This window comes from Pelobates fuscus, chromosome 6, assembly GCF_036172605.1.
Source record: "Pelobates fuscus isolate aPelFus1 chromosome 6, aPelFus1.pri, whole genome shotgun sequence".
Taxonomy (NCBI): Eukaryota; Metazoa; Chordata; class Amphibia; order Anura; family Pelobatidae; genus Pelobates; species Pelobates fuscus.
The window spans coordinates 60251428-60266523 of record NC_086322.1 but is presented as its reverse complement, the minus strand read 5'-3'; the positions used below and the strand labels follow the sequence as shown (position 1 = coordinate 60266523).

General features: G+C 38.2%; 1 protein-coding gene across 1 annotated transcript in view; it reads left to right on the top strand.

The window, feature by feature from the left end:
• EVC (EvC ciliary complex subunit 1) overlaps positions 1-15096 on the top strand; it is an 86545-nt gene that overhangs the window by 28110 nt on the left and 43339 nt on the right. The window contains exons 5-9 of the mRNA XM_063457770.1: positions 482-566; positions 3593-3691; positions 4757-4894; positions 5409-5567; positions 6496-6712. Coding sequence (XP_063313840.1) covers positions 482-566; positions 3593-3691; positions 4757-4894; positions 5409-5567; positions 6496-6712 — 698 coding nt within the window. The remainder of the gene's footprint in view (positions 1-481; positions 567-3592; positions 3692-4756; positions 4895-5408; positions 5568-6495; positions 6713-15096) is intronic.

Below are 15096 nucleotides of genomic sequence, written 5' to 3'. Positions count from 1 at the left end.
TTGCTATGGGAAGAAGGCTTCGACTGGAGACACAGACAGACCTGTCAATGCTGTCTGTGTATGCTTCATATTTTCCTGCACTTTCATTAGTGCGAATGATGGACTAGACAGGAAATGCGAAGTCTCCAACAATTGCTCCGGTCCCAGAGCAATCTGGACCCACATTTTGCTTGTGATTGCAGGAGAATAACAGCACGGTATCAATTGAGTACATTGCTGTGTAATGATTGTGTTGCTGGTTCTAAAGAGAGAGATTTGATTTCAGCTAAAATGGATATCATGGTAAAGGAAAAGAAAAATTCACAGGTAAGAATAAAATAATGCCTTCGCTTTGTTTGCTGTGCTAATCCTGATTTTGTTATTTTACAAATTCTGAACTCAACTGAAACAAGCAATATATAATTATTTTTCATTTGTATTTGGGAATTTTAGTTTCTAGAAATGGTTGTGTTTGATTTTGTTTTTGTTTTTTTTATTTTAGCTGTGATGTTAAACTCTGTCTGTATAGCCTGTGTTTGCAAAGTTTGCCTCTTCTCGACTTAGAACTAAGACAAGAGCAGCACACGGTGAGTGATAGTTGTTTTAAGGCCATTCCATAATCACATTTAGGGTTGGATATGGGCAGCAAGCTCTAGGAATTTCATAACGGACTTACAGCACACAGTATTGGGGGTTTCATTCGGGGTAAATCACTAAAGTGAGAATTCTCGGGAATTAAAAGTTAATTCAAAGTAAATTTCACAATTTAAGCAGAAATTCTCCAAGTCAGTTCTATTTTCAGTTTGGCTACTTTGACCTTAAATGTGAAATTTACTCTGAATTCCGGGCAATTTTCACTCTAGTCAATAACCCTGTAAGTCGTTCAGCACATGTATAAATTCACTTCGTTTACCTGAAACCGTACTTCTTAGGAGATTGCAAAAACTACTACTTTATTTCCTGTAAATAATATTAATTAATGTGTCTCACATTCCGTCATCCAATTAGTATTCATAACACTCTATCATAGAATTCATAGCACTCTCTCTTCCAGTTCATAACGCCATTGTTAGAAGTACAAGGCAAGGTGGGCTTTTGTCTACCATTTTTATTTTTGATTCTGATTCAATATAGTAATGGATTCAGTAAAATTAAGGATAACAAGGATTTTACTTTGATTGAATTGTAGAACATGAATAAGGTTTGTAAGGGGGGGGGGAGGATTTATCCTTCAGTGCTATTTATTCTAAGCTTTTTATAAAGACAAAACAAACTGTATGATCTCTAACAATATATTCTTTACAATATTTCTGCAAACAATGAACAAATGTCTAAAAAAAATAATTCTGTAATGAATATTAATCTAATGTTTTAAATACAGTTAAACCGTAATTTGTCCTCAAAATGACTTGTGGATCCTTATTTCATGTGCAGTATTACATTTTAAGCTTTACCATTATTATTATTTTTGGAAGTGCCGCAGCGAAGGGGTTAATATATTTAAAATGCCATTATAATGATGTGTTACTTTTGATTGTAATTTGCAGGCAGAGTTATTTAAACAATGAAGTGGTCTGGGTGCAGTGATCCTGTCACTTCTAACACTGAAATATAAATCTTTCCATTGAAGGGTTAAACACACCTCTAGTGGCTGTCTTCCAGCCAGCCACTAGAGGCACTTTCACTGCACTGCCTGAGTAAAACTCGATCACGTGATATTGCAGCTCAGAGAAAAGATTGAAAGTCAATGTTTTCCATGCCAGGCACGTGGGCATCAGGTCCCGATGCTGCTCTTTTGTCTGGCAGTGTAATGCATTAACATTTCTAAGAAATTGTTTTGTTTTTTACATTTTGCCCCAAATCCGCCTCTAGTGGTTTCTAGAGATTTTCTTCAGATGATATGCTTTGGATTGGCAGAGTGTAACAATTGCTACACACGTGCCGTAGGTACGCAACGCTTCTCTGTGAGAAGCACCTGATTGGAGTAGGGGACCATCAATGATGATGATCATAGCAAAGCTTATCTGGTTACAGAAAGGAGTGCCCAGCACTGGATTAATTTAATGTTTGTTTTTTTTGTTATAAAAGATTGTTACATTTAAATATACTGGGGGCAGAGTCTAGACGCCAAGCGGAGCAGATGAGTGGGTCCCGAGCTTCTGCAAAATAAGCAGATTTGGAGTGCTTAACCCCGGCAAACCAGCGATTTAACCCACTGACTGGCACTACCAAGCTCATGGGCTCCAATGACACAGCTTGGGACTATACGAAATCGGCTACTCACCAGGAGTCGGAGATCCACTGCTGCGGCCCGCTGCATCCGATAGCTCAATCGTCCTGACACTTTCCCACCCACCCCCCCCCTCTGGACCGGTGGGGATCATCCAGTCCCATTGGACTGCCTAGACCAACTGACATGGCACTTACCTCCTATCAATTAGAACGTTGGCAACTCGCAACATAGTGTAAAACCACAAGGGAAGTAATTAATGAGTGCTTCTTTGGGTGGCCGCCATTCGTACAGACGAATGCCGGCAAGTGGGGAGCATTCACGTCCCGGAAGGAGACCCTTCCCTTGCCAGGTTTCACACAGGGACCCCGCGAACGGTGGCTGTTCATGACGGTTACCGTTCTGGGGGTCCCTGAGATTGGTGGGGACATCCTTTGGGGACAATGGTGGAGGTTGGTGGTCTCTCTGTCACTGGGAGGTAAAGTGGCAGTAAGTTTCCCGCACTATCACACCCCCAGATACAGAGACTCCTGGGAAGAAGACCCCTGGGAGGGAACACTGAGTGGCGGGAACAGGGGACAAAGGGACTGGAGTTTTGGTGCCGTTACACAACCCCTGGGAGTGGGAGGACCCTGGGAGGGGACATTGTCATTATGTGTGATCCACCCCATGCATGAGGAAAGTATAAAGCCGAGTGTGGCCGATAATGTTGTTGTACCCCTGGAACTGTTTGTGTCCAGTTACGGAGGGGGGGGGGGAGGGAGGATGGGTCTCTTAATTCATTAAAAGCGGAGGTAACCAGCCGGGTTACCCAGGGTCTACTACAGATAGATCGATCTGCAACACTGTATACACAATGTATATACATATCTGTATAGAGGTAGTGGATTATACAATCACAGGCTGCTATTTATGCTTGCGTTGGTGATGACTGTTTTATACTGATTTTTTCTTTTTTGTTGTTATCAAAAGGATTCCTTAATAATTAATTACTCTAAATAAGTTTCGTCATTGCCAATTTGCAAAGTAATATTTTTTAATACATACTGTAACATACAGAATTATTATTTTTTAATTATTTTTCTTGATATCATTATGGTTCTATTTAACCTACTTTGAATAATAAAGAAGTAAAATAAGCATGAGGTTTAAGCGGACAGACTGTAACGCCAACATCTTCGATACTACATGACTTTTTAACTCTAATGCAAACTTCAAAATCCACCTGACATTTGCAATGGGGGTCAAAAGATTTTCTAAATCATTTTTTTGAGTAAGGAACAAACATACATAAGATGAAATATAGATTTGCTTTACTTCCACGCCTTTGAACTTACTGGATTATTGATTTTTTTTTTTTTCAAATACGATTCTGTATTGCAGATGTTTGTTCAGATTCTACGAATAAACCTTACTGATCTGTTGCTGAAAAAGAAGATTGATGGAGAAATGTATCGAAACATACTTATGACACAAGAGGCAGTAAGAGTTCATATTGCTACAATACCTTATTACTATTTACTAAGATGTCTGATTTGCTGGGAAATTAATTGATCATAACTGGCTTGTGTACAAGGATTTTCCTGGTGTCAAGGTACCTCCCCACTGTTGGATGCATCGATAACGCACAATCAAACCTTCCTTGTTATCAGTTGTCAATTTTGTGTAGCCAGGATGACATTGATTGACTGAGAATGCTAGAGGCATTTAAAAATACAAATTAAAAAAAAAAAATAGACAAACACATAATTTCTAAATTTTTGCATTTAGCACTAGTATTAATTATTTTAAAATAGTGGATTTTTAAAACATGTCATTACTGCACAAGCGCATGTACAAAATAGACCTGTTTAGGAAAATGGCTCGTGTAACATTATAATTCAATGACATGTGCTTTTTATTGCTATTGATAAGTTCTATCAGTACCTAAGCTATTTTTCAAAGTAGGACAGATTTAATCAATAAATTGATTATTTGTAGTGGCTAACGGGTAAATCGGAATAGTTGGCACAATCAGAGGGTTTTCCCCACACAGATTTAATTTGACTCATTTTCTTTTTCGTACTCTTTTCGTGGCTAGATAATAGATGTTCCCCGTGACTGTGTTGTGTAACCCAAACATAAGAATTGATAATAGCCAGTAAGACTATTTCACTAGGGGAATTGGCTTGGGATTGAAAACTGTCAACAGAAGTATTTCCACTGGTTCGGAATGGGCCTATAAGGTGTGCTTCCATTGGAGGTTCAAATAATATATTCTACTACAAATCCACTGAATGCAAGCCCAGATGAAACGGTAAAGGGATTCAGATTCTCCATTTCTAAAGGACCTAATAAAACGGGTACAGTCTAGTCTTTTTATAGTTCAGCAAAGGATAGAAAATGATTTACACCTGTTTATGTGAGATGCCCAGGCTACAGGTTAAATCAGTGGTTTCTGTTTGGAGTAGAAAGATACATTTATAATATAGTAGAATGAGTTCTCAAATTCCCCCAATTTATATCTCTGTCCCTTTATCTTTAAACAATGTATCTTGTTCTCTACAGGAACTGAAGGAACTTGAAGAACGTTATCGATCAAGGGTGACTTCTACCAAGCTGGTCAGAGGACAAAATCCCAAGGTCCAAACTATGGAGGACATTGAACGAAAAGAACGAGAATACTCAGATCACCTCATTCAGATTGTAAATTTATCCATGTATTTTTATTTTTTACTAACCTTTCATTATGAAATTGTTGAATAAGTGAAACATTTAGACAACAAAGATCCAAGAAGGCTTTTCATTTGTTACCTACTCCATTTTTTCAATTCATTTTTCAGTTATCACTTTTTTTTTGTTACAGAAAGAAAACGGAACAATGAGTTTTACTTATCAGATTGCGAGATTTTATATTCCCCCTGGGGATTGCATTTCCATATTATATATACTGTTAATTTCTAAGCAGATGCTTTAAACCAGTGCACACATGTTGTGTTGTAAGATTGTTCTCATCTTTGCAAACAGATCAAAAAGCAGTTTTACAAAAAAAAAAATATCGACGTCTTCAAAGATTTTTGCTTTGCTATCTGAATGGAAATGTTTAAGAGACAAATTACACTAGATTATCAAGCTGTGACATTTTCAATTCTTACCAATAGATTGCTCTGTGCGTTTTAAAACACCTACTAACATTTGGGCATTTTTTGATCTTTTGTAGATCGAAAGTTTTTGGAAGCAAATTGAGAACGTACACCAATTCTTTATGGACCAAGCAAAGTGCACGTATGATGAAGCTGGAAGAATAATGACAAATCTGATATCAAAAATGTTAATTGTTGACAAAATCCTGTGTGAATCACAGGAAATACAGGCAATGGTAAAGTATATCAGCTAATCAGCACAGTAACAATATGTTCTTTATTTATGTAATCTACGAGGGTCCAATTTACTATATGATACTGATACATAAAAGATTATATTTTTAAATCATTAGCATCTACTAAAAACATATTTAAGATGTAAAATATCCTGTGCCACAATACGACTCTCAACTAGAAAAAAAAGACATTTCGTTTAGTGTCTGTCTTCTGCTGATTTCCATCACTTTTTTTCACTGTAGGTAAAACATTTTAAAAATCCAAAGTGTCTGTAGGTTTAATACCACAAGAATGATGCTTATTCCTGTGAACAGGATTGTCCACCAGAAACCTATAGGGAGATAGACCACATGTTTTCCAAGTTCTTTGTAACAACCATCTATTTGCAATATCACACTTGTTCTTTTTTATGACACATTAAAAGGGGAAGTTGTCAAACCCGTTTTTCTTGAGTGCCAATGCCAAAGGCCTCGGTGAGTTTTTTTTGTTTCTTATATACCTTTTCTGGACAGAAATAGGAATAGGAGACATATGTGTGTTAAAATGTTTGATATGGTTTCTGTCTATAGACTGTAAACTCATTTGAGCAGGACCCTCTTCAACCTATTGTTCCTGTATGTTTTTGTAGTTGTCTCATATATTGTGAAATCTCCCCCTTTGATAATATTGTCAAGCGATACGGAATATGCTGACGCTATATAAATACCAGTAGTAATAGTAATAACTGAAGATAAACCTTCCTTCTCATGATGCAATGTCTTAACAAAACGTTAGCAAAATATGCTTTCCTTCCTCTGTCGACAGACTGATATTATTGATGTTCATGCCTTCAATATAAAGTAAGAATTATCAAATATATATTTTTATTATCATATTGTAAAAGTGTAGTTGTAAACGGTGATGCAGATTTCTCGTGTAATTTAAAAGGAACTCCAAGAGAAAATGATCAGTTGGGAATATATGGCAAAGGTGGTCGAGTCTTTGAAATTCCAGATTCAGAAAGAAAGTGAATGCAGACTGAATGCCGTCTCTAAAACCTTGGAACATTTAACTGCGAAGAAAAGAATATCAATGAGACAGAAGGAGAAGCTGTTCACTGAACTTTCTGAAGCTTTCCTGGAAGAAGTAACTCAGTTTAACAATGGTGAGTAACAGGACTGCATCCATGTCTAATGTTTGAATTTTTCTTGTGCCAGGTCATGAGTTCGAAACCATGCTGTCTCCAGGCCTGTTATGTACTGAGCTTCAGAATCCTCAAATTGAGCTGATATTTGTGATGCTTCCACTGCAGAATCTGATGTTGGTGCCTTTAACATCACTGGTTATACTTTGTCACCTAGATGTCCAACACAGATAAATAGACCACTTTAGACAACTCACAGCTTGACATTGAGTCAACAGAGTTCATATTTAAACTTTCAAATATGTATTTATTTATATATTTCTTTTTGATTGAAAATAAATATATATATATTTTTTCACTAGAGGCATGGTGAGGGGTGATTGTAAACATTGCCATTTTCTGAAACAGCAATGTTTCAAGATAATGTTATTTTGGTACTTACAGCATCCCTTTAAGGGGCGGTAAGGTGTGACATATTTTAGATAAGAGTAAATGTGCATCCTATTTACATATTGAATTGGATGCAGTTTAAATTTATTTATGCTTGTAGTTTTCCTATTTTGTTCTCTGGTACACGTTCTGTTTTATTTCTATTATACTGAAATCAAAGCGTGAGCCATTATCTGTATTATACTATTATATAGAGTACAGCCAGTAACATGATGCTGAGTACTGGTTACATATTAATGGAGACAATTTTAGAAATGTACTAGCAGAGCAATAATTATGTCTGTGACTTTTTCTCTCTCTTTTTTTTCCTACTCTCATTTCTCTCTATCATTCAGTTTTCTCTTTATTTTTATTTTTATTTTTATTTTATTTTTTTCACAAATTTTACTCTTTTTTTTTTTTCTCATTCTTTACATTGTTCTATATATTTTATTCTTTAACCATTTTATTTCATTGCTTCTACTTTTTTTTCCCCGTGGTGTATTATTTTTACCATTTCATTTTTTTATGATTTTAATGTTTCCACGTGCTTCTCTCTCCTCCTTGTACATACTTACAGAGAAGTGTTTCCTTTTTGTGGGCACCTTAGTTCTACAACATGACCCTTGTTGTAGAATTAAAGCAATTTATTGAACACTTAACAAAATAACCATTACAGCTCAGTGTAGTGATTATGTTGTATGGCATCCCATTACCACTTCTCCCTCAGCCACACTGTTAATGTGAAATTTAATAATAATAATAATGATGAGGATGATGATGATAATTTCACATTATCGCTGACAATTTCGGCCATCCTGGACAGAGATAATTGGCTGAGATTGCTGGGGGTGGGTTAGCTCAGCATTCTAAGCTGTTGTGGTTATGTTGTTTAGAATGTCCATCCACATATCAAAATAGGTGCACGTAGTCTGAACTGGACTGCATTCAGCTCTGTGTGAGATAAAGTAATGGTGCCAAATAATTTCATGTAACATCGGTCTGCCCAAGATTAGCGTGAGCTAGACTCCCAAATGGTACCTGCTGTCACTTCAATGATGGCAGCTGGAATGGCTGCTGCTTGGGGCTGTAACTCTTACTAATCTCAGGCACCACTTGGACGATAAAGTTCTTCTTAACCCGTACACTACACATCGTACCCTACATTACCCTAAACAGTATACTATACATTATTTAGGGTAATGTAGGGTGGATGGGTTAATGTATAGTATACTGTTTATAGTAATGTAGGGTAGAATGTGCAGTGTATGGGTTAATGTATAGTATATAAAAATATACTATACATTAACCCGTACACTATGCATTGTACCCTACATTACCCTAAACAATATACTATACATTATTTAGGGTAATGTAGGGTAGAATGTGTAGTGTATGGGTTAATGTATAGTATATAACAATATACTATACTTTAACCCATACACTACACATTGTACCCTAAACAATATACTATACATTAACCCATACACTACACATTCTACCCTACATTACCCTAAACAATATACTATACATTAACTCATACACTACACATTCTACCCTACATTACCCTAAACAATATACTATACATTAACCCATACACTACACATTGTACCCTACATTACCCTAAACAGTATACTATACATTTACTCATACACTACATATTGTACCCTACATTACCCTAAACAATATACTATACATTAACTCATACACTACACATTCTATCCTACATTACCATAAACAAAATACTATACATTAACTCATACACTACACATTCTATCCTACATTACCATAAACAATATACTATACATTAACCCATACACTACACATTCGACCCTACATTACCCTAAATAATATACTATACATTAACCCATACACTACAATTCTATCCTACATTACCCTAAATAATATACTATACATTAACCCATACACTACAATTCTATCCTACATTACCCTAAATAATATACTATACATTAACCCATACACTACAATTCTATCCTACATTACCCTAAATAATATACTATACATTAACCCATACACTACACCTTGTACCCTACATTACCCTAAACAATATACTATACATTAACTCATACACTACACATTCTACCCTACATTACCATAAACAGTATACTATACATAAGCTCATACACTACATTAACACACTTCACTTCACACTAGCCTTTACATTACCCTAATACACTACACGATATATATATATATATATATAAATGAATACATTCTTTAACAATTTTATGTACAAGCTGCATTGTTTTTTTTTGTTTGTTTGTTTGTTTGTTTTTTTGCTAAAGTGGGAATTGTGAAGAGCTGACACTGGTACTGCAATTGTTTTTGGCCTAAGATAGCCAAATTGATGTAAAAATAATCCCAACCAATAAACTGTACTTCCTGTTCAGATGTGTTAACCTTTTGCATTGGTCAGTGTATATTGTACTCTTCTTCCCCAGTTGTACAGCGCGGCAAACTACCGCTATGTTGTTGTTGTAAATGCCAGTAATAATAATGAGAATTTTGCTATATTCTTGACCGTGAAGTGAACATTACCACGTACCTATTTTTAGATCAGAGATTTGCTTTGTCCACAGTAATCTTTTGCTGTGAAAGTACTTTAATTTGTCAAAATATTACTATAAATAGAAACATCAGTGGCTCCTGACGTATCTAAGAGCAATGCGAAAACTAAATTGCTGCTACGTCGTGTGACCTTCAACTTCTGTCATTTTCACATATACAGGAGCGCTGTGAATGCTCACCATCAGGACACAACCAGTGCTTCAGGGGAATTAACCCCAATTTAACTGGGGTCACTGTCTCCCTGTGTGTGCCTGCTTGCATACGTATATACACTATAATATCGAATATATATATATATATATATATATATAATACATTTGCTAAATATTACCATCAACACTTGAATATTCCTAATAGAATCTTATGCTGTTACACCCCTCTTTGATTGTTTGAGTTTTCATGCCACAATCTAATGCATGTTATTTGTGTTGTGCACACACACTGTTTGGTGTTATTTCTTTGTGGGTAAGCTTGGCTAATCTATTGGATCATAACATAGCAATGCGTCGCCACATAGAAACATAAAATGTGATGGCAGGTAAGAACCAATCGGCCCATCTAGTCTGCCCAATTTTCTAAATACTTTCATTAGTCCTGGCCTTATCTTATGGTTAGGATAGCCTTATGCCGATCCCACACATGCTTAATCTCTTTTACTGTGTTAACCTCTACCACTTCAGCTGGAAGGCTATTCCATGCATCCACTACCCTCTCAGTATAGTAATACTTCCTGATATTATTTTTAAACCTTTTCCCCTCTTCTTTCTTTTAAATATAGTCTCCTCCTTTGCTGTGTTGATTCCCTTTATGTAAAGTCACACATTGTAACAAATCATTGATTACTGGTTTTCGGAGACACCACATACCAAACTATAGAAAGCACTCATGGTGTTTCCATTAAATCCATCCTTTATTTGAATACTAGAATATTACAACTATGGCTTTGAGGGAAAGCTAAAAACTAAAGGAAAAGAAATGCAAAGTAACCTAACCCAAGGTACAATTTGAAGGCTGCTCCCCATTCAATGATCACAGCAACTACTCAAATAAAACTTCCATTTATTAGCTCTATTATATGTTCCTTATGTGTAAGTACCACTTGGTTATGTATTTTTCCATAACTTCTCGTTTTTGTGTCTACTCTATTTTGTCATATTGTAATTGTGACTGTCACTGGTAATGTCAAGATTTTGGTCCAATTCTTTTAATATGGATCTAGCAAATAATAATTTTAAAAAGGTGGTTGGAGAGACTAATATTGCTAAAACATAACTTTTATTAATATTCTAAAAACTATCCAAATTATTGCTCTATAGAGAATACTAAAGTATATTTCATGTTTTTTTGTTGTTGTTTTTTTTACTATTCTTGATTATTATTTCACAATTTTACATTTTTTAAATATTAACAGAGGTTATGTATTCGCACGATTATCTCAAACAATTGGAGCAGTATCACAGGTCGCCACAATCCAAAGAACCGGTGTGGTCTATTATAAAAATATTCGCTCTTACAAGTTGAGCATTAAAATGGGTCAAACTAGAAAAAGGGGTGTATTGGAGGTAGTATCGCTACAATGATCATTATAAGCATTAAAACCTGTGGGATGTATATAATAGATAAAGGCAAAACGTAAACATTTCTTGTGAATATTCAGATTTTCCCTAAGGCAAAAGAATGAATGAGACGTCCTGATAGTTTTGCGGTGGTTTGGACATTAATTTTCCCCGCTGACTGCAGAATTGTATTGAGGCATAACAGCAAGACACGCAAAACCGATCAACTGGTTTTCATAAGGGGTACGGCTAAAAATAAGCCTCAAGCTGAGTCAATGTGCAAAAATTTAAAGAGTTTTATTCTTGTATCAATGAAATGATATGGTGGACCACAGAGGGAGTGTGTGTGTGGGGGGGGGGGGGGGGAGAGGGGAGGTAGTGGAATGAACATCTGATACCTTTTTGTGTTGAGAAGTACTAGGGTCAAAGACACTGGTTGAGGCCTCTTTGTTCTGTGTATCCCTTGCAGGATCTTGTTAATTGATAGTATTTATCTAATGTCGAAAAGATCTCACACGCGCCTCCCTGATCCAATCAGCATGGTAGGAATTGTTGTACCTAACTTTTATTATTTACTTGATCTTGTCCAAATTATTCTTAATCTTTCCAGTGACTTAAAATATGACAGCTCAGTGCTGTCTGTGTCACCTGGTTTAATATCTGATTAGGGTGTGAGGTTCCCCAACACATCTGTGCAGATTTTATTTTAACATTTGTATAACATTTTGTGTTAGTGGTTTGCACTGTGGGATTTGCAACCTTTCTTTTTGATTTTGTTCTTGAAAACGTTATTAGTTTTTTTTTATTTTTAGAACAGATTTTTAAAACATAATCGGTACAGCTCACTCTTGTGATTTTGCTACCTAGAGTTTGTGATTGTGAGTATCCTCTCCTGTTTTTTGTGACATGCTGTACGGGCTCTCCCCATCACCCAATGGCCTTTTATATTTCTAGCCAAATCGCGACAATGTCTAATTTTACACTTCACTTTAAATGATGCTAAAAAAATGAATCATGAAATATGGTTGGCTTCACACAAGAAAAAGATTTACTTATTAAGTCAATGTGACTAAATGATACAGTATTTTGCTTTCTCTCCCCAGCTCTATAGAAGATAGGAGACAGTATTTTATTTCAAACCTTAAACTGGCAAATTGAATATGCACCTCTGTTACAGCTGCAGATGCCAAATGCCTGATTTGTTTACAATATTCCACGGGCATCTAAATGTTGCTAATTTAAACATGCATAGCTGACTTAGCATGAAGGAGACAGCATTTTGACTAATGCCAGCATAGACCTCTTGTTGTAGGCCCTTGTCACAGCTAATTAAAGTATTTAAATTGGATGAATACATTGCTAGTAAAAAGCTTCACAGATAGACACTGAAGGCCGATTCAGCTAAATAAACAATATTCGTTTTACCATAACTGGTGCAAGGAAGCAAGAAGAGCTTTTGCCCAAGTGGCTTCAATTAAAAGGACCTCCAGGAATATCATCTAATGAGCTTAGTCACTGTAAATCCCCCCACTAGATGAACTGGATACAATTTCCACTTGAAAGGATGCCCAGTGATGTAAGCCACTGCAACCCAACCCCTTGGGCAGAGGATTAAGAACTCTACAAGCGATAAGCCTTCTCTAACCCAGCTAAAGGAATTACATCAAAACTCATTTTAATAAGTGAGCCAGACAAGCAACATACAATCAATACATCTCATTGAACAAGTGGCCAACCTGTTAACCCTTAAACCACAGAAAGTTGGACAGTGATCATAACCGTAAGAATCGGGGAAATTCATTAAATGCCAGAAAAACTGTGGTAGAAAAAACAACAACATATGCTCGGTACATGGTTTGTGCACAATGTATAGATTACATGTACACAAATCTTGTTAGGTCAAGCCAGTACACATTTTCTTAGAAATTTACCTTGATGTTGGCACACTGTAGCTCAGGGCGGACTGGGAACTAAAAGCAGCCCTGGAAAAAAATCCTATACCAGCCCAATAATACGTTGCGCCAGCATAGTGTGCCAGGGCCGGACTGGCCCACCAGGATACCAGGAAATTTCCCGGTGGGCCGCGGCATCTGGGGGCTGCGCAAGTATGTGCCACCGGGTGGCCGGTCCGGTGGCACACTCAGAGGGGGGCCGGCGGCCGCGTTCCAGGCTGGAGCCGCCCGGCCGGATCGCAGCCTCGCCGGTCCGGCGGCACTCCTACTGCTGAGGGCTGAAGGGGGAGGGGAGCATATCTCTACCATGCTCCCTCGCGGTTCCCACAATTCACAGCACGGATGCTGCTGGGGATTGTGGGAACCGCGAGGGAGCATGGTAGAGATATGCTCCCTCCCCCTTCAGCCCTCAGCAGTAGGAGTGCCGCCCGACCGGCGAGGCTGCAGTGTGGAACGTTGCCGGCCCCCTGACTCCTCTGCCGGCCCCCTGACTCCTCTGCCGGCCCCTGACTCCTCTAAGGTGGGTGGGGGAGATGGGGGGGGGGACAGAGGGAATAGAGAGAGAGACAGAGGGGACAGAGGGAATAGAGAGAGAGACAGAGGGAATAGAGAGAGAGACAGAGGGAATAGAGAGAGAGACAGAGGGAATAGAGAGAGAGACAGAGGGAATAGAGAGAGGATGGGGGGACAGAGGGGATGGGGGGTGAATAGAGAGAGAGACAGAGGGGATGGGGGGAATAGAGAGAGTGACAGAGGGGATGGGGGTGAATAGAAAGAGAGACAGAGGGGATAGGGGCGGTGAATAGAGAGAGACAGAGGGAATGGGGGGGGGTGAATAGAGAGAGATACAGAGGGAATGGGGGGGTGAATAGAGAGAGACACAAAGGGAATGGGGGGTGAATAGAGAGACAGAGGGGGGAGTGCCACAGGGAGAGGGGGGAGAGTGAGACACAAGGGGAGAAAGAGGGGTGAATAGAGAGAGACAGAGGGGGAGGGAGAGTGCCACAGGGAAAGGAGGGAGAAAGAGACAGAGGGGGAGAGTGAGACACAAGGGGAGAAAGAGAGGCAAATAGAGAGAGACAGAGGGGGAGGGAGAGTGCCACAGGGAAAGGGGGGAGAGTGAGACACAAGGGGAGAAAGAGGGGTGAATAGAGAGAGACAGAGGGGGGGGGGGAGTGCCACAGGGAAACTCTAGCCCTGGAGCTACAGGGTAGAGTTCACTCTCACCACTGCGACCACCAGGGATTCCTGGTGGTCCAAGTGGTGAGAGTGAACTCTAGCCCCATACTAACACTGCCCACACACACACACCATACACATTCACACACTGCCCCCCCATACACACACACAGACCCCCATACACACATTGCCCTACACACACAGCCACCCATACACACATTGCCCCACGAACCCTACACACTGAACCTTTCACACACATTGCACCCCTCACACATTGCACCACTGCTCCTATACCCTACTACAGCCCCATATCCCAGCAGACCCCAGGTAAGTTGTCAAACTGTACTTAAACAGTTTGACTATTTACTCTGGGAGCGGGTCCGGGCACAACTGGCACCATACCCACTACACAGAGCAGTAGTGGTTATTGTGCACGGATTATTTCTTTAAATAATCTATTGGTTCCCCCTCCTGAGATCAGGCTCTGGATCCACCACTGATTTTATATATATATATATATATATATATATATATATATATATATATATATATAATTATGCCTATAATATTTACACATATATTAATGTACATTTATATATGCATAATACACTGAGAAATGTCATTGATATGTACAATATATAATAAGCAAATATTGGCCCAGTCTTGTTGCTAGGTACATACTCCAGCACAATAACATATT